At 40.2% G+C, this 26712-nt stretch overlaps 2 protein-coding genes across 15 annotated transcripts in view; one reads left to right on the top strand and one right to left on the bottom strand.

The window, feature by feature from the left end:
• Positions 1–388: 388 nt before the first annotated feature.
• RPP38 (ribonuclease P/MRP subunit p38) lies at positions 389–4926 on the top strand. Of its 5 annotated transcripts, none has more exons than XM_011359579.2 (4): positions 389–490; positions 836–932; positions 2051–2108; positions 3959–4926. In XM_011359579.2, exon 4 carries the CDS (start codon positions 3969–3971, stop codon positions 4815–4817), a length of 849 nt encoding a protein of 282 aa, XP_011357881.1. In that variant the 5' UTR covers positions 389–490; positions 836–932; positions 2051–2108; positions 3959–3968; the 3' UTR covers positions 4818–4926. The 5 variants fall into 5 exon arrangements, with proteins under 5 accessions (XP_011357881.1, XP_023386093.1, XP_011357886.1 ...); XM_023530325.1 differs by having other exon boundaries at positions 2000–2108; XM_011359582.2 differs by lacking the exon at positions 389–490 and adding an exon at positions 496–632.
• Positions 4927–5840: 914 nt separating this feature from the next.
• The window catches only part of NMT2 (N-myristoyltransferase 2), a 32035-nt gene continuing 11163 nt past the window's right edge, over positions 5841–26712 (bottom strand). For 4 of the 10 annotated variants that reach the window (XM_011359586.2, XM_011359585.2, XM_023530319.1 and 1 more), the window contains 6 exons: positions 26508–26678; positions 25255–25363; positions 17632–17802; positions 9704–9871; positions 8220–8357; positions 5841–8046 (listed from right to left, as the gene is read on the bottom strand). In XM_011359586.2, coding sequence (XP_011357888.1) covers positions 8026–8046; positions 8220–8357; positions 9704–9871; positions 17632–17802; positions 25255–25363; positions 26508–26678 — 778 coding nt within the window. In that variant the 3' untranslated portion in view covers positions 5841–8025. Of the gene's footprint in view, positions 8047–8219; positions 8358–9703; positions 9872–10827; positions 15519–17064; positions 17151–17631; positions 17803–25254; positions 25364–25472; positions 26431–26507; positions 26679–26712 lie in introns of those variants that run through there. The other 6 variants (XR_002780188.1, XR_002780189.1, XM_023530320.1 and 3 more) reach the window with 6 other exon arrangements.

The raw sequence follows: 26712 nt of genomic DNA, 5'->3' as shown, positions 1-26712 counted from the left end.
CTCTCCTTCTCTTTCAGGGGGCTCAATATTGCCTACACTGTTGTCTGCAAACATGCTTTTTCCTCCAAGCACTCCTTATTCTCCATTTATCTTTATTTTCACGGCGTTTGGGGATTCCCGCAGGGATTCGATGGAGTTGGGGGCACTGGGACCGGGGCTAGAGTTTTGCGCCCCTTTGGCAAGCCAAATACAGAAAAGCGGGGACAGAGAGATGGCTAAGGCTGCCGGGCACTGAAAAGTAGAAATTAGGTCAGAAGGGAGAGAGAGGGTGACAGGTGAGCTGACCAACCTTCACTAGCCCGGCCCGCAAACCAGGCAGTCCAGCCAGGCAGCTGCAAGTTACCGTAGCAACCGTGAGATCACGCGAGACCGACTTTGCGGCGCGCCTGCGCACTGCTGCGGTAGGGCCCTGTCCAGAGTCGCCGCCCTCGCTCCAAACACAGCTCGGGGATTCTATACGTGGGGCCTCGTTTCCGGGCCGTGCGAAGCAGTGAGTAGCCCTTCTCCGCGGCGAGTGAGCTAATAACGCAGGATGAGGAAATGAGAAGTTCCCCGAGCATTTGGAAATCGGGGCCGGGGAGGGCGAGGGCGGCGCGCACGGGCACGGGGGCGCACGTGGAGCCGTCGCCATCGTGAGTGGGAGCAGGGCCCGTGAGCCGGAGGGTCCCACCCCGGGTGGGATCGTGGCTGGGACTTGGTGGAGTTTGGAGGCCCCAGGCCACCCCCAGACGCCTGCCTCCCCGGCCGCCACCGTCCGGACGGGCCCATTTTCCGGCCTCCGGGTCTTGGCTCACGCCCCGCGCTCTGCCTGGAGTTGAGCATCCTTTGGTTACAGGAAATACTAAAGCCCCAGCCTGGCCCTTCGGTACACCACAGCCTAGAAGGGGAGACGGACCACGTAGTAACTACAATCGCTTGTGCTAAGTGGTGAGGTACGAAGGCACTGGGTAGAGGGGCCGCAGACAAAGGGAGGGATTAACTCCAGGTCAGGATTGCAGCCTCTGGGAACTGGAGCTCTCCCCTCCGCTACCGGATCCGTAAACGGAGGCATCTCTGAGTCATTCGTCTGCTTTACTCCCAGTTGATCACAACTGGGTAAATGTTCCCTTCTTGATTATTTCAGCAAGCGTGTATTTCTGTCCATACCCTCTGCGGCCATCATTTCTTTCCGGGACTACTTTGCTGCTTCCACTCTTGGCAAAGGACCCTTCCAGACCTTTCCAGGCCAAAGATCTTACTGCAGTGCCTTCGTAATCATGCCACTCCTCTGCTTGAGACGTTCATTGCTTCCCACTGTAAGGCCTGCAGGGACCTTCACTGTCTGGTCCTTACCTGCTTTCCTCATACCTCACCACTCTCTCTAGCATCTCTACCCCAATGACACTGAACTTATTTCATTTCCTTTAAGGCTGTTCCCTGGATACTCTTTCCACTTCCTGCTTCCTTTGATAAGCATTCTTCAGATATATGTTAAAAGATAGCTTCCTCTAGGAGGCCCTGCCAAATTCCCTCAACTAAACCGGGCTTCTGCTATATGTTCCCTTAGAATTCTGTGTTTCTCTGACCTGAATGTGCAGCACATAGTATCGTATTACCTGCTGATATGCCTTTCTCATGGATTCTAAGCTCAGTGAAGCCAGAGACTTTTTATTCTGTAATACTTTATGGCTTGGTGCATCATGGATCATCCAGAAATACTTGTGGAAGTAGGAAAGCTGGCGCTGAGGGTGGGAGTAGTATTGCAGAGAGGGAATGTGTATAAAGATGTGGTGAGATAGTGGCCTCATTCAGTAGTATGTGATTCAGCAGTGCGAAATAACGTGCACGGTGGGGCCTCTAAGGAGATGGGGGCAGAGCGTGGAGGGCCTTGTATGTCATCTTAGAGTTTGCACTTGATCCTATAGGCAGTAGCTCAAAAGGCACTGCAACAAGGCTTTGTTTTACTCCCCTGAAGCTGCTACTTCTCCTTACCAGTCAGGACTTTGTGTTCGGATTACAGGGCATAAGATTCTGCTTATCCGAACTTCTTGGCTCTTGTCTCCCCCACTAGATTCTGAAGACGGGAGGAGTTAAATGCCTACCTTGCTCCCCCTCCAGAGCACATAACGGTAAGTCCTTATTTCAGTATTTATTTTCTGTTATTTGAACAGTGACACGTTAACTGACTTGCAGCTTGGCAGGAGTTCTGTCCTCCAACCTGATGGCAGCCTCTGCCATGCATGCACCCTTGTGCTTGGGGGAGCATGGAGATAATGGGAGTTCGGGAAGGCTGTGCCCTGGAGCTACGGTGAAGGCAGTAGATACTGAATCTCTGGAAGTGGGCGGTACTGACATGAACAAGGTCTGCTGTTACCCCAAGGAGCAGAATTTTGGTTTTCTTTAAGAAGGTGACTTGGAAAGAATACTGGGGACCAGTAGAGGTTGGGAGACCAGTTCTCAGGGCTGTCCAGAGTAGAAAGGCTGCCTGTTCCATACCCACGGTCTCTACTTCTGGTCTTTATCAGGTTCACAGCTTTTTACGAGTGTGGCCCTGTTTTATAGGGACCAACCATCTGTATGTTTTAACAGGTTAAAGGTGCTGCCAGCGTCGGAAGAGCATAGAATTTAGATTTGGAAACCAGCTGTGACTTTGAGCAAGTTATTTGATTGGAGTCTGTTTCCTTAACCACATATTGGGCAATGACAGGTATTTTGTGAGGCTCAGTAATACATGGAGAAAGTGTCTTATAAATTCTGACACACTCCACAGAGGCACTTGCTCGCTTGCATCAGCAGCTAGCCTAGTATGTAGGAGTTGAATTGGTGAGGAGAACTAATCGTGCATGGGGCCTTTCCGGGAGGGCAAGCCTCGGTGGGATAGATGACCTGGAATGAGGGGACATCTAGAATGAGAAACTGGTCCCCTGGAAATAGGGACAGTTCCCACCTCCAGACTCCTCTAGTGCTGGCTTCTTTTACCTGAGTTTTGCCACGTGAGTCCCTACGGCCCTTAGCTGAGCTTAGGAAGATGATGAAGAAGAAAACTTAGGGATGAGAAAGGAATATGCAGTTGCCTCTGGGCAGAAGAAACAGCATATGCCCCCTAAACCAGTGCTTTATAACATTTTCCCAGTAAGGATCCTTCGGGTTATTTTTTCTTAATGGATTAATCTCTCTAAGTTTCATTACAAAGTTTCCGTAGTTGTCATCAAATTGCTGGCTGGAGGAGCAATCAGCGTAGAATAACCATGGAAAGGGGGGCTGTCCACCTGCTGTGTATCAGATGCTTTAGGGAGGGTAAACAAGAAGCTCGGTCCAGGGAGGGAGGCTTACAAAAGGGCATAGAATGAAAGCATTGTTTGAGTTTTCAATAATGTGCATATAGTACTGTAACGGTTCTTTGAAAGTATCACACCTGGTTAATTATAAATGGCAGAGGCTTCTGGGGCCCTCATAGATTGTGAGCTCCATGCAGGCAGACATGGGGACTTCTGTGGGTGGACATGGGGACTTGTCACTGATGAACCCCAGTGCCTAAACACTGTGTGCATACTGGAAGTTCTCAGTGAATATTTGTGGAATGAATGAATGAATGGAACCCTAACTGGAGAGCTATTTCAAAATAGTAACAAATCTATAAGATTAACGTCATACAGTCATTGAAAGGATGAATAATTATGAACAAGTAGAAACATGGAATATTTTTAATAAATGAAATAAATAAGATTTCACTGTGATTTCAATAATGCAGAACACTCATATTACTTGTATATGAATAAAGACAAAATCATAAAAAAATGGGGAAAATAAATTACTTAATCTTACGACAGAAGTTAAGTGTGTGGTCACCTAACTGGTCTTTCTGTAATCAGGCTTGAGATAGCCTATCCAGAATCAGAACTAGTACACCCGGGATAGTCTTAAGACATGCGTTGCTAGTTAACACACATTTTCCTTGTTGTTTTGCTTCACGATGAAGGATTTTCAGGATGGCCGCAGCTCCTCAGGCACCAGGGAGGGGCTCTGTCCGGAAGACAAGGCCTTTGACTGTGAAGACTTCACTGAACAACCCATACACCATCTGCTGGAGCGCTCTGGAGCGCGAGGATATACACTTCTTCTTACAGACACTCGAAGACAGATTCACATCTATTGGTCTTAAGAAGATTGAGGATAAGAGGAGGAAGAAAAAGCAGCCTTTTTTAAAAAAACAAAGCAGGGACAGATGTAGTACAGATGTTGATGCGAGTGAGGATCTGAAGGAGAAGCAGCCAGAAGACGCCCAACAGGTGGCAGGGTGGACCCCGGTCCACGCCAGGAGGCAGCTTGCCATTGGCGTCAACGAAGTCACCAGGGCTCTGGAAAGGGACGAACTGCTTTTAGTCCTGGTGTGTAAGTCAGCCAAGCCTGCCATCATCACCTCACACCTGATTCAGTTAAGTTTAAGCAGAATGGTTCCTGCTTGTCAGGTTCCTCGTCTCAGCGAGAGAATCGCGCCTGTCATTGGCTTAAAATGTGTCCTGGCCTTGGGATTCAGAAAGGACACCACCGACTTTGTCGATGAAGTAAATGCTATAATTCCCAGAGTTCCCAGTCTAAATGTCCCATGGCTTCAAGACAGACTCGAAGACTCCAGGGAAAATTCAGAGACTGAATCTTTGGAAAGCCAAGACAAAGAGATTCTGGCAACTTCCTTTGAAGACTTCTCTAAGCATAAGAGGAAGCTTGTTGAAGGTCAGCGGACTGTAGTGTTACAACCCCTTAAAATAAAGAAACTGATTCCAAACCCTAATAAAAAAAGGAAACCACCCAAAAGTAAAAAAGCTGCTTCAAAGTAATCTTGTATAAACTTGTCATTTCATATGATTGGAAAATCACACCTTGTAAAAAAGCTTTGAAACTAATAAAATCAGTTACTTTTACATATATTCTTCAGATACTTTCAAATGTGTAAGACTCCTTTTACAGCACAGATATGCTGAAGCTTAAAACACTGCAGAAAATATTCAGAAATGCATATCAAAACAAGTTTATTGAAACTAACGTCCATGCATGTATAAATTCACTTTTTAAAAGGCTGGTACAATGCTGTGATCAAGAACATCTGTATCCTACAGCACGTAACATCTATGAATCTTGGAAAATGTGCCACAATAAACATGGTTCTAGTTAGCAGGGTAGGTGAAACTGGACTGCAGATATGTTATAAGTTAAAGGAAAGGTACTAAATGCCAAGCAATAAATACACTGTCTTCAGGAACGCTTTTTTTTCCTATTGATTTGACTTTCTTTGTAGTTGGGCTTAAGCATAGGCTTGGAAGAAAGGCTTGACACAGAAAAAGCCAGATAAAGTGTTTCGACTAGTTAGAATTCACCCCTTTATAGGGTTAACTTGTTTCCCTTGGAAATTTAACATGCAAAGCATGCTAGTACTTAGGTGAAATGAGGTGGGAAGAGAATAACAAATTAACTAAGGAGCCTGGGTTCTCAGAGGTGGATCTGCAATGACCCGCATCCTTCATGTTGGTAAATGGAGCATAATCAAGGCTCTTTGTGTTCAAGTGTCTGCTACTTCGTGTGAGTTTGGAAAAGTTACTTTCTCTAATTTAAGGAGAAGCATCGCCAAAGTCTATTTTCATCCTAAATTCTGGATTATGCCTCCTCCACTCATTGAAATTTCACTGAATGACATCTTGGCGCGCGCGCGCGCGCGCGCGCACACACACACACACACACACACACACACACAAGGCAAAGGATACCTCATGAAATAGAAAATAGAGCGTTGACAAGGGATGCAGGACAGATGTGTTTTTGAATATGGAAAACACCATATGACATTGAAATTTAGTTCTAACGGCTACTTAAACACAAGCAGTTTTATTATTTTGAAATGTGCATTGGGTAATCTTATAGAGGCAGATGTTCTAGTTATTAATAAAATGAAAGATAAATTCAGGAACGAAGTTTATAAATGAATAAAGGAACAGTGCCACTGTTTCATCAGGAGGTAAGCGTATAATAAAATTTTGGACTGACAATTCTGCAATGATTTGAAAACCTACTTTGCACGACTTCGTGCCATAAAAATGAATGGAACATAATTTTTCAACTAGAGCCTTGGCTCCAAATGAAGTTAAAAATCTCATTTACTTAATGCTGGTATCTGAAAAAAAATGTTTCAGTGAATTGGTTCAGTTTTGCTTCTCGAAGCCTTTCATCTTCTATTAAGAACAATAATGTGATTGGGTTTGAATCATCCTAAATGGGACGTCTCCCTATTTGTCTTCAAGAAGCCCGGACCAAAAAAAACAGCCCGGACTAAATTATGCTCTACTTGCAGGGCCCATGCGCGCCCTCTGCTGGTAGTCTCAGGGATACCGTGGCTTTGGGTTGGTCTTGAGCATAATGACAAGCTGCAGGCGTGGCTTTCAGCTCCTTAGTGTAAATCATGCTCAACAACTGTTTTCTGTAAAGGGCCAGACAGCAAATAAGTTAGGTCTTTTGGTTCACACAGTTTCTGTCGAAACAACTCAACTCTGCCTTTTGTAGTATGAAGCAGCCACAGGCAACACATAAATGAATGAGCATGGCCGTGTTCCAATAAAACTTTATTTATGGATGCTGAAATCTGAATTTCATACAGTTTCCACATGACACAAAATGTTATTATTTTCCTCCAACCACTCAAAAGTGTAAAAACCACCCTTAGCTTGCAGGCTGTACAAAAACAGGCTATAGGTTGGATTTAGATGATGGGCCACAGTTTGCTAGCTCTTGCTAGATATGATTGGTGTAAGATATGATTGGTTTCATTTGACCACTTACAACATGAAGGAAAAGCATCATCATGTTGTCTAAAATAATTAAATTTCTCTGGACTGAACAGCCTAGGCACTGGAAGAGGAAAGGCAGGAAGAAGTATCTATTTTGTGGTATTTGAGTCATGGCCAATTTATGTGGCCTCATTCAGCATCTCTTTTCAACTCAGACTACTGGCAATATATACATATATATGTACATTGTGAAACTTGGTTTTTCAAATTCTAGATAAAAACACCAGTAACAAAATTATGCATACTTATTTACAAATAAGACATTTTCCATTAATATGACAGCTTTCATGATAAATTAAAGTCAGCGTAAAGGAATATGTGCAATTTTGCATAAGTAAGAAAAACATTCAAACTATCAATGTCCTGATAGCACTAAATTCCACCGGGCATTTCTTTTGACTTCAGAGGTTTCATTTTCTTTTCCTCACATATCCTCGCTGTTGCTGAGAAAAAAACGAGTTTGTGCAGCAGCAGCAGCAAAGCCCAGTCAGCATGGTGCATACTATCTCCGAGAGCACCCTTATTTGCACAAAACTTTTTGAGCCAGTCTACTGACCTGTTGAAAATTAAAGTACAAATGTGTGTGTCCCTTGATTTGGCAACTTGGCTTCTGGAGAAATAAAGGTAGTCATCACCAGTACATCTTTATCTTGCTCTACATGTAAACACCCATGATTCATCAAGTTACGGAAGTGCCGATGCCATAAATGATAGCAGGCAAGGTAATATGAGTCAAAATTTCCCAAATGGATCCTTCATTCTGCTACACAGACAAACAGACCATCACTTAATAAACAGAAAAGCAGCCGTTTATCTCCACACAATAGCAAAGATTTTCTTACGTTTCTGTGACTTCTGTTTCTTCCATTTAAAAAAGTCCCTCTTCTAGAGAATGGAAAAATACCTCCTCTTCACCGAGACATAGCCAAAAGTCTGAAAGTTAGAGGAATGTGCTCTTTGTGCCCTTTCATCCCTCCTACAAATAGGTAAACGGTGATAAAAAAGAAAGGAAGAATGTTAACGTTCTAGCTAGAAATATGTAGTACTGGTCACATGAATTTTTTTTCCCCCATCTTTTCTGATTGTTACCAACTACATCGATTTCACTTAAGTTGTGCTTTTATTCTTCTTTGGAATGGCAGTTCCAGGAATCATTCAATGGAATATTAACAAATGACGGCGTCAGAGTTCTATAAATGGAGATAGCCCCCTATTGTAATACAAGTCCAACCTAAAGGGTGGGAAGAAATGGAATAGTAAGAATAGGTAAATAAGAAAATGTAGTACAATAGATCTGTATGTTTAAAAAGCCACTAAAAATCTCAACAGTCCTTAAAGGAAGCAAGTATGGAATTTCCTAGGTAAATTTATTAAGTTTACAAGGGGCATATTAACTTCTCTTACCTTTTCAGAATCTGTTCCTGGACACCTCCAATTGTACAAGTAGTATTGTAAATTGCCATCTCCTATACCAAACTTGAGTTTTTCCAAGAATGTCTTATTTTCCATCAAATCTAATGCATTGAATACATCAAATCCTTTCTGCCAATGTAAAAAGGATTTAACATTTAAAATTTCAAAGGATTAGAGTGTTTTCTATAGTCTGTATTTCAGTATAACACTCATTTCCTCTCATAATAACCTGCATTTGTAATAAGGTTTAATGTCAGCAATCTATAGTATAGGTTAAGAATTCAGTTCAAAAATGTCTTATACAACTAGCAGTGAATCTGATGGAGTTAGCAAGATTATCCAGAAATGCTAAATCAAAAAATAGTATGCTGGCTAACACTGACATAATCTATTAAGATTTCAGAAAATCCTTTGTCCTTATTTTAGCAAGAACAGTTGGCTAGGTGGCTTCATGTCAAGAACTTTCTAAGTTCTGACTCAGTTGAAGTTTTAAAAACTTTAAATAGTATACCTGTCTCAGGCTGATGCTGGGAAGTAAATTTAGTAAAATTTTAATAGTAAAAATCTAATTTCTTTTAATGTTAGATAATACTATTCAAAATGTGATATAGATGAAGCACTTAAATTTTGATTTCTCAGAGTTTTTACCTTGAATAACTTATTACAGGCCTTTTTGGTGGTGGGGGAACTAGTTGAAAACTAGTAGTAGGATCAAAGAATCAGGATAATGTTGATTTTTGGGATCCAACAGTAATAGATTTTTTAAAAAATGTTTTTAATGATCTAACACTAGATAAATGCAAGGAAGACACTTTGGATGTGTTGTTCCCAATTTCTCATTAACAATATTTTCTCTTATTCGACAATAATAACGTCGAAATGTATCTGTCAGCTTATTTGAGTTTCTTTTTAAAGGGAAATGTTTACTTGTAGCAATAATTCAACAATTATCCTCACTACTACACTGAGGATGAAGATAAATAATGCAAATATAGCAAGGCATATTTTGAATTTAATTCCTTTCATTTTAAATTCTGTAAATTTTAACAATAATCCCCTTAATTTTAGAAATAAAATTCCTTTACCTTAAAATTCAGAGACGACTTAGATAAATGAAAAAACTTACTGTTGCTAATTATTCACTGTAACGCAAATACTCATGTATTTTTCTTGTGTCGTAGAATCATGTATTTGTCTTATAGTACTTACGGATTTTATGTATTCTTATAAGGGTTAAAATTTCTAATGTTTACAACATGTCTTTTTGGTTAAACTGCAGTAGAATTAATGATGAAAAGGGCCACTAACATTTTGAAAGAAACTCTTATCAAAACTTTTCCTTTGACTCATGGTCGACAGTAAAAAATACCTCCAGTGAATTCCACAGTAAGATGTAAAATACAGTAAGATGCTTTATATACTTTGATACACATATTTGGAGAAACACATAGCACAAAAAAGAGCAAGCTGCTTACCGATTTAGCTATGATGAGCGCGTCACTCATGAGGTCCAGCAGGGGCGTCTCCGTGTGAACGTTGTAGAATGAGTAGGCAGCTTTGAGGCTCTTGTGAGCAGGGTGGTGCATGACTGTGGAGGGGAGTGTGTAGAAGCTCAGGAAGTCAGTTAGTTTACCACTGGAGTTCTAAAGAACAAAGGTAACGTCAGGTAAATACCTCCTAGAACAAATCTCATCCATGCATTTAAGCTAACGTTTTGACCTGTGACTTACACCATAACTTCTGTTAGAGCAAAAAGCAATAACTCTTGCTTCTCTCTTGACAGTCCGATTCGGAGCCCCATAGAGTATGTTGAGTAGAGATCGAGAAGGGCATGGGGTTGTAACCTTATCTTAAATGCTAGTGAATGATCTGCATAAAGATCTGAAGAAGCAGAATGCTGTAAAAGGAAAGCTTTCCTTGGGATGAGTGATGAGTCCAGACTTATGGAAAAGTGGTCAAAGTAGATTCATTGTTTTTGCAGAAATAGGAGTGCTAAGGGTTAAAAGACAGCCTTCTCCCAACTAAAAGATACCGTATAATATCTAGCATCTTCTTGGCACAAGGTAAGAATTGCATCAGCTTAAATCCAAATTGGATAAAATTCAGAAGCTGTTTTAGAGGCTTGAGAAAGGCACTGGTACTGCAACAAAATGTAGATATATGAATAACAGAAGATCTGAAGCTATCAAAATCAAAAGGGATGAAAAAGTGGTATTGATTTAATCACTGGTATGCCTCCATACAAGAAACTGGGGTGTTTCAATAGTTGTGGTGGCCTATGAGGTTTGTATCTAATTCAAACTACAATATGTTTGAATTATACGGCTGAGGAGGCTAGACCCCCGTGCATGCCATTGCTAGGATTTCAGCAGAAAAAAAACAGTTCCATACGGATGGATTATCTGATTTTTGAGTGCTTCTGATTCATTACAACTTTTTTTTAGACATTAAGAAATTAGAGGCATTAAGCTAAAGTGATTCTCTATTCTGCTGTATTAGCAGCTTAGTATTAGAGATGAGTTTAAGACCTAAACTTTAAGCTTTAATAAAGACTTTCAACTTAAAAAATAATTTACGAGATATTAAATAAATAACTCACTGGATGGATTTAATAGTAGAGTAGAGCTGACAGAGGAGAGAATCACTGAACTTGATGATTTCAGTAGAATTGAGCCAGTCTGAACAAAAGAGAAAAAACGGACTGAAAAATAAAATGAATTAAGTCTCAGGGATCTGTGGGACAATAACAAAAGATCCAACGTACACTTCATTGGTGTCCCAGAAGGAAATGAGAAAACATGGAGTATTTGAACAAATAATAGCTGAAAACTCCCCAAATTTGGCAAAACACACACAATAGGTTCAAGAAGCTGAGTAAACCTTAACAGGATAAACTCAAAGAAATCCACTCCAAGACATCATAGCTGAATTTCCAAAAAATAAAGATGAAGCAAAATCTTGAAAGTAGACATAGAGAAATGATGCATTACCTATAGAATACCAACTCATCTGACAGCAGATTTCTCATCTGAAAGCACAGAGGCCAGAAGGAAGTAGCACATTTTCTTAAGTGCTGAAAGAAAACTATCAACCATGAATTCTTTATTTGGTGAAACTATCCTTCAGGAATGAAGGAGAAATAAGGACATTCTTAGGCAAATGAAAACCAGAAGAATTCGTTGCTAGTAGACATACCTTTAAGATTAGCCAAAGAAAATTCTTCAAACAGAAAAGAAATAATAATGAATCTTAGAGCATCAGGAGGAAAGAACAAACAATAGAAACGGTAGAAATTTTGATATACATTTGATCCTTGAACAATGGGGAGATGAGGGGCCAACCCCCTGTTCAGTCAAAAATCCACATATAACTCTTGACTCCCCAAAAACTTAACTACTAACAGCCTACTGTTGACCAGAAGCCTTACAGATAACATAGTCAATTAACACAGATTATATACTGTATTCTTACAATGAAGTAAGCTAGAGAAAAGAAAATGTTAAAATCATAAAGCAGAGAAAATACATTTACAGTACTTCACATATTCATTGAAAACTATCTGCATATAAGTGGACCCACACACTTCAAACCCGTGTTGTTCAAGGGTCAACTGTATACGATATGCTTCTCCTTATGAGTTTTATAAATCTACTTCAATGACTGAAACAAAAATTATAACACCATCAGATATTCAAGATAATGATATTTAAAAGTGGAGAAGGAAAAGGGACCTAAATGGAAGTGAGGTTGCTTGGGGTGGTAAAACGTTCATACCAATAGACTGGTAAATCACACATTCGTATCGTAATACCCAGAGCAACCGTCATGAAAACCTAAATAAATATAGATGGAATCCTAAAAGAATGTTCGAATAACCTATAGGAAGGCAAAGAAAAAGAAAGAGAGGAACAAGAACCAGAGGATATAAACAAAACAAATAAAATGGCAGACTTAAGCTTTAACATATTGATAATTATCAAATGTAAATGGTCCAAATACACCAGTCAAAAGGACTGACAGAGTGGATAAAGAAATATGGCCCAACTAGATGCTGTTTGCAATGACATAATTAGGCTGAAAATAAAAGGACTGAAAAAGATATACTGTACAAACATTAACTTAAAAAAAAAGAGTGGCTATATTAATATCCAATAAAGTGACTTCAGAGCAAAGAAAATATAGAGACAAAGAGGCATATTACATGATAATATAAGATCGATCCACTAAGAAGATATAAAGGTCCTAAATAAATAAGTACCAAATAAGAACCTCAAAATACATCAAGAAAAACTGACAGAGTTTAAGGAAGAATGGACAAATCCACAATCATAGTTGGGAGCTTTCGCACCCCTCTCATCAACTGATAGACTACTAGAAAGAAAATCAGCAAGGATTTAGAAAATCTGAATAACAATCAATAGGATATAACTGGCATATAAAGACTCCACTTAAAATTTCACACACACACACACACACACACACACACACACACACACACACACACACACACATTCACCAAGATGGACCACACGGCCATAAAACCTCAAGAACCTTTACAGAGTTGAAATCATACAGTGTGTTCACCAATCATAATGGAATGAAACTAGAAATCAATAGCAAATCTCTAAATACATCAAAATCGAACAACAGAATTCTCAGAAATCCATAGATCAAAGAGGAAGTCTCAAAGGAAATTAAAAAATACATAGAACTGAACGAAAATGACAATACAACCTACCAAAATGTTTAGGATAAAGCTAAAGCAGTGCAGAGAGGGACACTTACAGAACTAAATGCTTACATCGTAACAGAGAAAGGTTTCAATAATCTAAGTCCCTCCTTCAAGGAAGAAGAAAGAGAGCAAAATAAACCCAAAGCAAGCAAGCAAAAGGAAGGAAATAAATGTAATATCAGAAATCAGTGACATTGAAAATAGGAAAACAAAAAATAGAGAAAAACCAATGAAACAAAAGCCTCGTTCTCTGGAGAAAAATCAATAAAATCAACTTGATGCTAGTAAGACTGACAAAGAGAAGATACAAATCATCAATAGCAGGAATAAAATAAGGGTTATCACTATAGATACTATAGCCATTAAAAGATTAACAAGAGAATAATTATGAACAACTTTACCCTTATAAATTTGACGATTTAGAAGAAATGGGGCAATTCTTTAAAACCACACACTATTAGAACTCAACAAAGATGAAACAGATCATCTGAATAGTCCTATATCATTAAAGAAATTGAATTTATGATTTTAACAAAAATAAATTCTCTAAGCTCAGATGGTTTCAACTGGAGAAATCTAGCAAACATTTAAAGAAAATTCTATACAATCTCTTCTAGAAAACAGAAGAGGAAAGTAACATTTCCTAACTCATTTTATGAAGCCACTATTATCCTGATACTTAAACAAAAGACAGTACCCCACCCCCCCCCACAAAAAATCCCTACAGATCAATATCTCTCAGGAACCTAAAAATATACCCAGTAAAATATTAGTAATCCAAATTCCAAGATGTATAGAAAGAATTAAACACCATAACCAAGTGAATATTTTCTAGGAATGCAAAGGTGGTCACCATTTCAACATCAATGTAATATACCATATCAACAGACTAAAGAAGAAAAATGATACGATCATATCAATTGAAGCAGAAAAAAGCACTGGAAAGATTCATGATAAGAACTCTCAGCAAGTTAGAAAAGGAGGAAAATAATCTCAAATTGAGAAGAAATGTCTACAAAAATCCTATAGCTAATACCATACCTCATGGTGGAAGACTATATGCTTTTTCCCTAAAATCAAGAAAAAGGCAAGGATATCAACCTTCATCATTCTTATTCAACAAAGTACTGGAAGATGTAGCCCCTGCAATAAAGCAAGTAAAAGAAATAAAAGACATACCAATGGGAAGAGAAGAAATAAAACTGTTTCTATTTGCAGATGCCATAACTGTCTGTGTAGAATTCCAAAGAAATCTACAAATAAACTACTGGAACTAATAAGTGATTTTAGCAAGGTTTCAGGATACACGGTCAATACAGAAAAAGCAACTGCATTTCCATATACTAAAAATAAACATACAGAAACCAAAATTAAAAACATAATACCATTTATATAATTGCTTCAAGGAGAATGATATGTTTAGGTATACACTTAAGATACATATAGGATCTGGATGTTGAAAATTACAGAATGCTGATAAATTTTAAAAGATCTAAATAAATGGAGATATACCATTTTCATGGATTACAAGACTTGTCAGTTCTCCCCAAATTAATCTATAGATTTAACGCAAGGTATTTCGTAGACAAAGACGAGCTTACTCTAAATTTTTATGGAAAGGTGAATTACAGAGCTGTAATAATCAAGATGACGTGGGACTGGTAGAGGAAGAGATACAGAGATCAGTGGGACAGAACAGAGAGCCCAGAAATTGACCACAATACAAAGTATTAGTAGTCAGCATGTGGAAAAACTTACGCATCAAGAAGATTATAGTCAAAAAGAAAAACAGGCCAAGTATATAGACAGCAAACTTATTTATGTAAGAAGTAGTAAAAATGACTAACAGATTTATGATGAGATGTTCAAATTCATGAGTAATAAGAACATATAAATTAAAAGCAAGATACCACTTGATACCCATCAGACTGGCCTACATTTAAAGTGGAGTACTACCTCCCAGTGTTAGGATGTGAGGAAATTCTTTCATGCGCTGCTAAGAAGCACTTGGCAATCTCTGGTAACGTTAAAGGGTGTGGCACTTAGACTCGGCAGATTGGCTTCTAAGTGTCCACCCGAGGGCCGCAGTTCTCAGAGTGGGATCTGTGAATGCCTGTGGGTTCCTGAGACCCTTTCAGAAGTCTATGAGGTCAAAACCACTTTTCATAAGAGCACTAAGAAGTTACCTGCCTGGTTCGTCGTGTGGACGGCTGCACAAAACAAGGCAGTGGCACCAAACCACAGCGGTGGCCCCCTCATTCCTCACAGCCACACCCTTGAGGTTAAAAACAGGTTTCACTTAAGCATGTCCCGCATTAAGAATTATTAATTCTATTAACCCTCGACCCTTAAGAACTCATCTTTTAAGTCCTCTGTGTGATGAAGCGGAAGGGAGCACACACACAAAGCATGTCTGTCCCGCACCGGGGCACAAAGGCCGTCTGAAGAAGCCCTCAGGGGGCTGAGCTGTGTGCTTCACTAGCCTTTTTTTTTCATGGAAAATCACTTCAAAGTGGGGCTGGCAAACTGGTCGTTCAGACTTGGGTATCTGGCACATCCTGAAAATCAATGTTGTAAGCCTATCGTGTCAAGGAAAAAAACTGGCAGGATGTGTTGCTAATGATAACATTTGAGCTTTTAGGTGCAAGTTACAGTTTGGAAAATCCTGTATGTTCCAGTAGGAGCTTCATTTTAAACTTTCCTGATGACGACAATGGTGGTGATGTCGATGAGTGTGATTTTTTGATATAATGAAACATCAACATTTGGAAGATTTCTATAACTCAGCGAACCAATATTTTCCAAACGATCGGTATACGATGTTGCAAACTCATACGTTGGTAAATGAGTCATTCGAAAATAAGATAGGCCAGTGGATTTTAATCTAACAGAGTATAAAAGTTCATTACTATGATTTCAGATACTGCATATCCATAATTCTTTGAAAAGGCTATTAAAATACTCATTCTTTTCCATGTCTTCAATACTTCATGTAAAGGATTTTTTTTTTCATATACTTCAATCAAAACAATATATCACAACGGACAATGCAGAAGCAGATGTGAGAACCCAGCTGTCTTCTAGGAAGTCGGACATTAGAGAGACTTGCGCAAATGTAAAACAATGTCACTCTTTTCATTAATTTTGATATTCTGGAAAAAAGTTATTTTTTCATATAAAATATGCTATTCAGGTACAATGTAATGGAGTTTATTATTGTTATATGGTTATTAAGTAAAACAACATATTTTTCAATTATTGCTTTTTTTACTGAGATATAATGGATATAACTTTATATTCATTTCATGTTACAATATGACTTATGTGTAGATTACAAAATAACCACCACAATAAGTCTAGTTAACATCCCTCACCAAACATAGTTATGTTTTTCTCCCCCTGTGATAACTTTTAAGATCTCCTCTTTTCGCAACTTTCTAATATACCAGAGTTATTAACTGTAGTACCACGCTGTACATCAGTTATTTTATAACTGGAAGCTTATATTTTTGACCATCTTCACCCATTTCATCCACCCCTACTCCCGACCTCCTGCCTCTAGAAACCACCAATCTGTTTTCTCTATGAGTTTGTTGTTGTTTTAAGAGTTCCCATATTAGTGAGATCGTATGGTATGTGGTTTTGTCTGACTTACAAAATAATACTTAAAATTTTTTGTTTTAATTTTGAATACAGTAACTATCTGCAGATGTAACCCACAAACATGAAACGCTCTTTGGGGTCTTTAATGATTCTTGAGAGAGTGAAGGGGTCCTGAGATCAAAAACTTTGGGTTCTGCTGCTCTGGAGAAACTTATATAAGTGAAGAAAGATTTGCACACAAAGACGCCCACCCCAGCCCTGCTTTAGAAATGAAGATTTAAAAACGAGGACCACTCGGTTGTTCCCAAGAAATGTCCTCTGAATTCACTCCGTCTGTTCCCACCATTACTGCCCTAGGTTGGCCAGAATCCGACATCCAGACAATGCCCGATGATGCCGAAAATCCACGTCCAGCTCAGGGCTCACGCCTGAATGCCGAACAGACTGCTACAGAAGTTTCTAACCGGCTTGCTCACTCTTTCTCTCATCTGAGTAACTTACCAGATTTAATTCCAACTTCTCGACCCAATCCCACTTCAACAAAAGGAGCTTCTAAGTGGCACATAATTTGAACAACAAATTCCAAGCTTAAAAAAAAAAAGGTTTAAAAAAGCACTATGTTACACACATCTAACCAGTAATCAGAAAATCTAAATTGTTATTTTCCTTCCTCTGAATAAAGGTTGAGTTTAGTGGCTAAATTATGCCATCTCGACCAAAGGTAGTCCGGTTACAACCAGTTTTGCAAACCAAAGGAAGATTAAACTTTGGAATGTATCTCCCTTAGTAGAGATCATCCAAAGTAGCTTTTTGAAAACAGAAAAAAGCAGCTAATGACAGAGGTAACCACAGAAAAGTAACCCAATTTCCCATTCACAAGAAGTAAAAATATGCTCTTATCCAGTAGTGGACGCTGTAAGAAAACCTGGTTCTAAAGAAATCTGATTTAGATCGTGTCCGTCACGGAGGAGAGGACAGAGATGGGCACTCTGGGATCTTTCTGGAAAACAGACTCGACAGCACAGTATTTCCATAATCCTCTGTACTATTGTGTCACCTTATCTTTACCTCCACTACGAACGTGTCAATGATGTGCTCTTGGGGGAGGAACCAGTGGGCTACTTCGTCTTCATCCATCACTGGGGCCAGGTGAAACCGCTTCAGGTAACTGTTGGTTAATTCTCGAACTGCTCTGATATCTCTCGGTTCCATCGGCCTCAAGCCTGAAGTCTTTGTCACCTTGTTCGAGGGAAAAGAAAACAAATCGGGTGGTAAAAAGAGGAGTGAAAGTACTTTGCTCTAAAAACGCGGTCTGCTGACCAGCTCCGTCAGCGTCACAGGGAAGTTTGTTGGAGCTGCAGACTCCTGGCCCCACCCCGCACCTGTCAGTCAGAACCTGGGGAGCACGGCATAGGGAATGCAGTTAGCATTAATACGATGTTTAGGTGGAGGGCCAGGGGAGGGAGGGAGCAGTTGGGAGAGTTGTTTTATGAACTATATAGATGTCTAACCAATGTACTGGATAACTGAAACTAATTTAAATCAATAAATTAAAAAAAAAAAAGATTCCCTGGTGATGCGTATGTATGCACGTTAAACTTTGAGAAGCACTGAGTTAGAACATATGCTGGACAGTGTATTGTGTCTTATCTCCGTGTGCCTGGTCTTTGGTCAGCATTGCCCGTGAACCCAAGAGAATCAGAGGGAACACTCCAAGTTGATCTATATACCAATGCCAACCAAGAATTTTAACAGCCTACACAACTGGACAGAGCAATCTTTGCATGTGTTCTGATGTATTAGGCTTTACAACTTCCAAGCTGTCTGACATTTTGAAAACACAGTTGAAAAGAGTTGAGAAACTTATTTTATTCAATGGCCTGTGAAAAGGATGTAACTATTTTGTTCTCAAGAGCCACAAAAACGAAATAAAAGCAAATCATATCGATCAGAATGGGGAGGCAGGCATTTTAATAGCCGAACATTTTCTGAAGGCAAATGGCTGCCTGCCAAGGACTGGTGCTGGCCTCTTATGCGATCTTTTGTTTAAAAGGTGACAGGAGAGGCATTTGAAGCCATCTTTCCAGAGCAGTATTTTTCATGAGGCCACAGCAATAAAATAACCTAAAGTTCAGGACATTTGGATTTGTTCAATTGCCTGTCCTCAAAAGAACTCCAGACATCACTCGGCTCTCTAGCAACTGTCCAGGCACAAGGACGCTCGAGCCCAGAAGTGAGAAAACCCACTCCATCGGCTTGTTTGTACAAACAAAATACTAAAGACTTAGAAATGCAATTTCCTTTTTCCAGTTGACTTGATTTTTTTTTTTTCTTGAAGAAATACTGGACACATTTTAAGTGACAATTTGTATGTAAATACTGCTACGCTCTCTCTTTTCTGCCCTAATTATTTCTGGATGCTTTAAAATAAAAATAAAAAACTGCCTCTGAAATGATACCGTGACGATCCCTGCAGACTATGCCTCAGACTAGCAGTATGGCAGAAGCCCAAGGTGGAAACTAGGTTTTCATCTTGTTTGCTGGCTCTGCTCAGTGTTAGTAGTTGTGCCGAGGTTTCTAAGGTTCAACGACAAAGGATGCTGATTGATTATTGATTAGTGGTGGAGAGGAGATGGGAGATGCGTTCCTCGTACTTGCAGACCCAACAGCCCTTAGCCGAGCACTTACTATGTGCCGCACAGTTGTGATTTATATAATCTATAAAGACATAGTTATGCAGCTAAAATACAGTTTAAACAGTCTAACCTGAGAGACTTTAAGTTCTTCACACTTAATAAAGAACTGGTACTTCTATTCTAGTCTTTTCATGGATCTCGAAGCCCAAGGACGAGAAGTCTCTAGGTCTCGGCTTCCGTCCAGGGCTTAGCCCTCCGGGAAAGCAGGACAGCACCAGCCTGGGTAGGTGCTGAATGAACTCTTGCGTTTTGTACCACAATCACTTATGCAGTATGATGAGATGAAGGCTGCAGACAGGGGAAAATGTCACTGTCAGCTATGAAAAGATGACACTTCTGTGGCCTGGCATTTATGTGCAAACTAGGTATGATACTGTATTTTTCTTTTGTTTCCCTTGAGCCAATTTTAGTATCGGTAGCATTTTTATACTGCAATTCGTGAGAAGATGGAGCCGATGTGATCTCCAAATACTGTTAAATGTGATAAATACACATTTCTAAATGCCAGTAGGAAGACCAAAACCATATAGAACATATACTGCAGTCATGAAAAAAGAGTATTTTCTCCTATGAGGATAACCTTGATACATTTTACATAGTCTTTCTCAATATTAGACTTTTTTCTTTTGTTACTGGTTCATTAACAATCGACAATATCAAGCAGTTAGATGAATTACTGAAAGCAATAGGATACATGGTATCTATTTAACAGAACATTCAAAAATGAGGAAAAGGCCTGCCAACTTCTTCCTAAAGCAAAATATTCTTCTGCAGCATAGTTCTCATGCACTGAATATTTATAACTGCGAAATCACTAAAATCAACATCTTTTGCCCAGCAGCTGTTTGCAAGTAATTTGGTCTGCCCAACTCGCTTTACACTCTTAAAGATTATTGAGTTCTCCCAAAGAGCTCTGCTTCTGTGGTTATATCTATCCATATCTGTCATATTAGAAATTAAACTAGAAATTTTAAAGCAAAAGAATATATAAGCACACATTTCATATAGCCTCTGGAAGACTTCGTAGTATACTTTTAAGATAATGAAAGTTAAAAAAGGCAAATTATGTTTTAGTGTTATTATAAACATAGAGTTGACTTCATGGTCTCGGGGGCTTCCAGAGGTCCATGGACCACTTGGAGAACTGCTACCTCAAGTCTCTGAAGTGGGTAGTAGAAATTAGATATGGAAGACAGCGAAACACCACGTTTGGGCAAACGGGCAGGGAGAAGTATATAAACTTAGCAATTTATAAGCCCTTTGGGTTTCTATAGTAGCATTAAAGCAGAAGAGAACATCAGACTATATCAGCTATTAAAAAATAAAAGTGAGAAAATGGGGAGAATATATACTTTTGCTGACCAGCAATGGCTTATGTATCTCAGGGCCTAGACCCCCTTCTTTCTAATATGAAATCACAAACTCTCCAAAAAAAAATCTATAGAAGCATGAAATAAATTTTAAAATGCAAAATAAACACTTAGATTATAGCTGTTGTCTTCAGGAAGAGGTAGGAAGAACGTTAAGCCTAGGTAAAAACGGTAAGCTCTGGCATAATCTGAAAGAATGAAGTGACAATGTTTTCTGATCAGTCAATAAAAAGCAAAAAAAAAAAAAAACAACAAAAAAACCCCACATTTCCAGTAACTGAGAAGATCTTAAATTTCATAAGCAAACTCTGTATCGCAATCAGACTTATTTTACAACGGCCCAACATATATGCATTACTCGTTGGACTCTATGTGTATTGAAATGAGTGTAAAACCTGCACATTTCACAAGGAAATAAAGCCGAGAGCCTATCAAGACACAGAAGCAGTGCTGTTCTCTGTCAAACTATGTGGTGTGAACTGTTTTACAGCCAAGATTCCAGAGTAGAGGTGTAAGCAATGATTATGGTTATTTATCTGATTTTTTTAAAGAGGAGCAGCAGGACACGAAACACTAATAACAATGGTCTACTGCTACTAAATCTAGACTGTCTCAGGTGTCTTGGCACGTCTTCACAAGCGTGTCCTTGCAACAGCAGAAAGACACTGGCTTCAAATTCCTTCACCTTTAAGAGCATTGACCAATAAAAAAGAAAAATCCAATTTTGTCTGGAAACGCTCAACACCAAATTAAAAACGAACCAATATTTAAGGGTAGGGAAATGCATTACTCTTGGAGAAACTTTAGCATTTCAGACAGCAGTAGCTAACAGCCTAGGCTCCGGGACGATTCTGTCCTGACTACAAAACCCTGGGCAAAACAGTCTGGTGTTTCCGTGTCCTCTTCTGTGAAATGGGGACAATGGCCTGCCCTCCTATGACTGTTATGAGTAATAAATGAGACTGTGAGTGTTCAAGGTCTAGCATGATACTGGCCACAATAAATGTTAACCCATATTCAGAAGTCCACGAAAAAGAGATCAAGCAGGCACCGTACGCAGAATCAGTAATGATGAATCAGAGAATGATGCTGGCCCACGGGGCACAAGCTGTGTTCAGTGAGGTTCCTCTCCGTACACGTACACGTAACATGACGTGACTGCCAGCGGCGGTGTCACCCAGCTGGTCCCCTGTGAGGGGGAGGGTGGTCTGCCGTAGGCTGCCCTGTCCAGCTTCTAACTCAAGAGACTGCTGTCGGCACCTTCCAGTTTCCGAATATCTGTACTTTCGTCTCTTCTTACTCCTCCCCCTTTTTCATTAATTTACTCTTTATTTTCGTCCCTTCGACTTCGAAGGAGGGAGGGAGACTGGAACATGCCAATGAGAGCTGTTTGGACCTTGACAATTGTCCTTTCCTGCCTTAACCTACATTCTCACGACTGCACAGCGAGATGTCTGGCCGTGGTGACCCCGTAGGAGGTGTGTTGGAGGCCAGGGCAGAAGCCAAGGGATCTGACAGGTGAAACATGGACGTCTGGGGCCTGCATCCGAAGTCCTCCACTTATCAGTGACAGGCCCCTAAGTGTCAACTGCTACTTCACAAGCCTTAGGCTTCACATCTGTAAAATGGGGATAAGAAAAACCAACTTCGAAAGGGTATTGTAAGATTATATTGAACATATGGGAGAGCACTTCATAAATTTCAGTTTATTGGGGAACTAAAAACCAAAGCTTCTATAGAAAACAGTGTGGAGGTTCCTCAAAAAGCTAAGAATCGATCTACCATATATGATCCAGCAATCCCTCTACTGGGTATTTACCCCAAAGACTTGAAAACCCATATCCGAAAAGATATTTGCCCACTGATGTTCACAGCAGCATTATTGACCATTATTCACAGTGCCCAGGACATGGAAGCAACCAAAGTGTCCTATGATAGATGACTGGCTAAAGAAGCTGTGGTACATGTATACAATGGAATATTACTCAGCCATAAGAAGAGATGAAATACTGCCATTTGTGACAACATGGATTGGCCTTGAGAGAATCATGCTAAGCGAAATAAGCCGGACAGAAAAAGTTGAAAATCACATGATATCACATATGTGGGATATAAACCTAAAAGCAACAAGTGAACAGGACAAACAGAGACTCATGGACATGGACTATAGACTAGTGGTTACCGGAGGGTAGGGGGTGAGGGGAAGGTAGATGGAGTAAAGGGGGTCAAATATGTGGTGACAGAAAGAAATCTAACTATGGGAAGTGAACACACAGTGTAAACATATATATACCTTACTGTTAAAGTGTACAGCTGAAACTTACTGGATTTCGTTAACCAATGTCACCATAAAAAAAATTAAAAAAATAAAAAACAAAGCCTGACCAGTGATTTATTACCAACTTATTAAAATTCGTTATCTGAGTTGCTTGATTCTCGTACAAAAACATAAAGGCGGATGGACATTATGTCAGACATACTTTTAGCAGCTCAAATTCCAATCGGCCTGAATAAACCAATGATAGGTATGAAAAACGCCTTATTCTCCGTTGCATTCTGGGTAACCGACATGTAAGTGGGCACTTTCCTTAGATACAAGCTGGACTGCCTTAGGTTCAATGCTTGAAGTGTTTAATCCAACTTGCAGGTAGCAAAGTACTTAGCACCTGGCAAGGAGAACAATGAGAACGAACGGTGTCTCATCTCAGATGTGTGCTGTGCCTCTTTATTCCTCACTGCCATGTATGCCCCTGGGACTCTGTCCCTCTCGGTCACGCTGGGGCTTGACCATTAGCAGAAATTGTTTCCAGCTTCAAAGGAGTCAGTAAATATTGACTGCTATGACGTCAGTGTGACCTCCTGGGACATCTTCCTATTTCTCCATTTCAGAGCATTCTCTTCCACTAGCTTACCTTCCTTTTTGTCACCCTAGCTTGAGGCCCGCTCCTTCTTCCCCAGGTTGTGTGGACCCTCCTTCTTTATGTCACCTGCGGTTTTTATTTCCATCTGTTCTGATCTATGTTCCCCCTCCCTGCTTGGCCTCACAGAGAGGCAGTGAGCTCATCGGTCTGAGCCCCCGCCGTCTGCACCAACACCGAAGGCAGAGGGAAGAGCATGGCTTCCGGTCCCGCTGCCAGGTCATGAAGCCGAAGAGAATGATGACCTTGACCCTTGCAGCATCTGCTTCCCTTCACCACCACTTCTCTCCTTATTAACTTCTGCCTAAGGTCAGACCTCAGATAATTCTCGTCTACCATCGGGAAAAAAGGGACCTTGATCCACGAGGCACTGATTATGTGCATTTGGCAAACACACAAGGAGCCAAGACACAGAAGGAACTGGGGTCCGCTGCATAGAACGGCCATGACCGGTCACCTTCTCGCCATGTTCGAGAGGAACATGGCTACATTACACGAATCCCTCAACCACGCTAAAATATCTCCTGAACTACTTTGTAAATACCGCCCCCCCGCTCCTCCCAAAAAGAACAACTCTGAAGAAATCAAAACTTCAAATAGAAGATCCCACCTGTGGCAGACAGATTCTAAGATGGCCCTAGGGATATCCACTTCCTGGTGTCACGCCCCTGTGATCCACTCCGCCAAGTGTGGATGAGACCCGTGACTTGTGTCATACAAACGAAACATGGCAATGGTGACTGGATGTCACTTTTGTGAATTGGGAATAAGGTTCTAACTGCCATCTTGCTAGCAGAGTCTTCTTGCTAGAAGACTCTCTCCTCACTGGCTTTGATGAAGCAAGCTGCCTTGCTGTCAGCTGCCCTGTGGAGAATTCCACGTGGCAAAGAACTGAGGCAGCCTCTGGCTGACGGCCAGCAAGGAATGGAGGTCCTCAGTCCACTGGCCTGCAAGGAACTCAAGCCTGCCAACGGCCACGTGAGCTTGGACGTGGATCCATCCCTGCCAAGTTTTCAAATGAGACCCAGCTCTGGCTGACACCTGACGGTGGCTTCATGAGAGACCCTGAAGCAGAGGCTCCAGCTAAGCTGTGCCTTCATTCCCGACCCGCAAACCTGGGAGACAGTAAACGTGTCCCTTTAAGCCGCTACGTTTGTAGTCATTTGTTACACAGTGATAGATTACTAACACACCATCCAAGCCAAGACAGGTAAGCGCATTTAAATTTTTACAATGGACTAGTACTCAGTAATAAAAAAAGAACAAAATCTTGCCATCAGCGACGACATAAAAAAAGAACGAAATCTCGCCATCTGTGGCAAAATGGGTAATACCCAAGTGAAATTAGTCAGACAGAGAAAGACAAATACCATTCCATTGAGTTAAGATTATCACCAGAAGTCTGAACTTTTTTCCCCTTACTTGACAAACCATAAATACTAAAAATTTCAAAACTTACATATCTTGACTTCAATCCCATCCAACCACAATCTGAAGAAACTAAAAAGCCTTAAAAACAAACGAACTGGTATTTCCAAGTGAACGCCCTTACTTTTACAGGCCTTGAATTCTATGTAGTCTTTTTAGCTACATGTTCATGTCCACAGATGCAGCAGCCAGTTTTTAAGTCTCCTGCAAATAATTCTTTTTGACATGAAAAGCTTCAGTTGTTATAGCCTTGAAAAATTGCAAATCATTCTTACTTACATCCGGAAGTCTGTACAGTTTCATTGTTCTCTGTAAAGTCATATTTCTACTCAAGTGAGAAAATTTCACTTCTACCAATTTTCTGGGGTTTAGTGATCGATGCCAGTATCTGGAATACAATAAAGTTTGAAAATCTGATTGATTTCTAACTCTCCACGTTTTTAGTCTTTTATCTCAGCTCAGCTGTTGTAGAACATTTAATGAACACTTACGTGGCATCTGGCGCAGTGCTGGATGCTGGCCCTCTTTCTACGCAATTATTTTATCAGTCACTTTTTACCTCTAAAATATGTCCCACATTCATAACATGTTCCTTTATAGTTTATGACTTTTTATCTCTTTCAGTAAACAGGAATCTTAAAATGGCAAAAGTCATATTAATAATGCCCAGTTTGCAAATATTTAATGACCATCATCGATTCTACAGAAAGCAAACCCAAAAGTTTAAAAACATGAACATATCCTGCCTAAATTAGTAGTCTTCATGTTTATACAACTCACACCGAGAAAACTTTTTGAGAAACTAGCTTGAATTTCTGAAGTGATTCCAGTTTAGGTACTGGGATGAATGATTTGTGTTAAAATATGCCTGTGAAGTCTTATTTATTCTATTTATGAATAATTCAACAGGAAATAGTAATTTTATAGTTGTATCTTTTATACTATGTTTACCTTAAGTATTGTTTTATTGAGTCTGTAAAAATAGCGGAAGGAGATAAAGTCTGATGCTTCAGAAACAGGTTAGTCAAGTGACAATCTGATAAACAATTTTCTCACTGGATTAACCTTTGCAAGCTCGGCAAGAGCAGATGGAGTCATAAAAAGAGAGCTTAAGCCTCTTCTTACTCTTAGTGAACAAGTATGTCTGGGCTTTCCCACTGATGCTTATCAAGCTTTTGGAAGAGTTCCTGAGAGCACTGGAGAGCACAGTCTAAGACCGAGTGTTAGAGGAGGGAAGAAAATGGTCCCGCACTGGACATTCAAGATCATGACGCCCCGGGTTTCCCCAACACAGAGAAAGCATTAGTCTTTCAAACGGAAGAGACACTAAAATAGAGCTCTGGGTCACTGGCACACAAGTACCCTGGCAAGAGGACCCAGCTCAATGGTTTAGTCTCCATCTCTGCTACCCACGAATGACATGACCACGGGTAAGCCGAAATCCCTCTGCGCCACCTGTCAGGAGAATAATACTTGTAGCAACAGAGCAGGGAGGCTCAGTGCTTAAGTACAGGAACATGCAAGGTTATTACCTGCACGTGGCCACTGGCTTAGGGAGAACCACGCCAGCGGTATAAACGGCCTGGAAAATCCCTTCCAGGTTCACTCTTCTTGTTATTTCTCGAATCAACACCGGGGCTACCCGTTTTGATCTCAATTTCTTATGAACACAAAGAAAGTTGATTTCGACCATCTTCTTCACACTAGGACACAAAGATGTCAAAAATTAGAGCAAAC

Source organism: Pteropus vampyrus, unplaced genomic scaffold (genome assembly GCF_000151845.1).
Source record: "Pteropus vampyrus isolate Shadow unplaced genomic scaffold, Pvam_2.0 Scaffold49, whole genome shotgun sequence".
Classification (NCBI taxonomy): Eukaryota; Metazoa; Chordata; class Mammalia; order Chiroptera; family Pteropodidae; genus Pteropus; species Pteropus vampyrus.
Note: the sequence above shows the minus strand (reverse complement) of the source record. Positions and strands in the feature narration are given on the sequence as shown.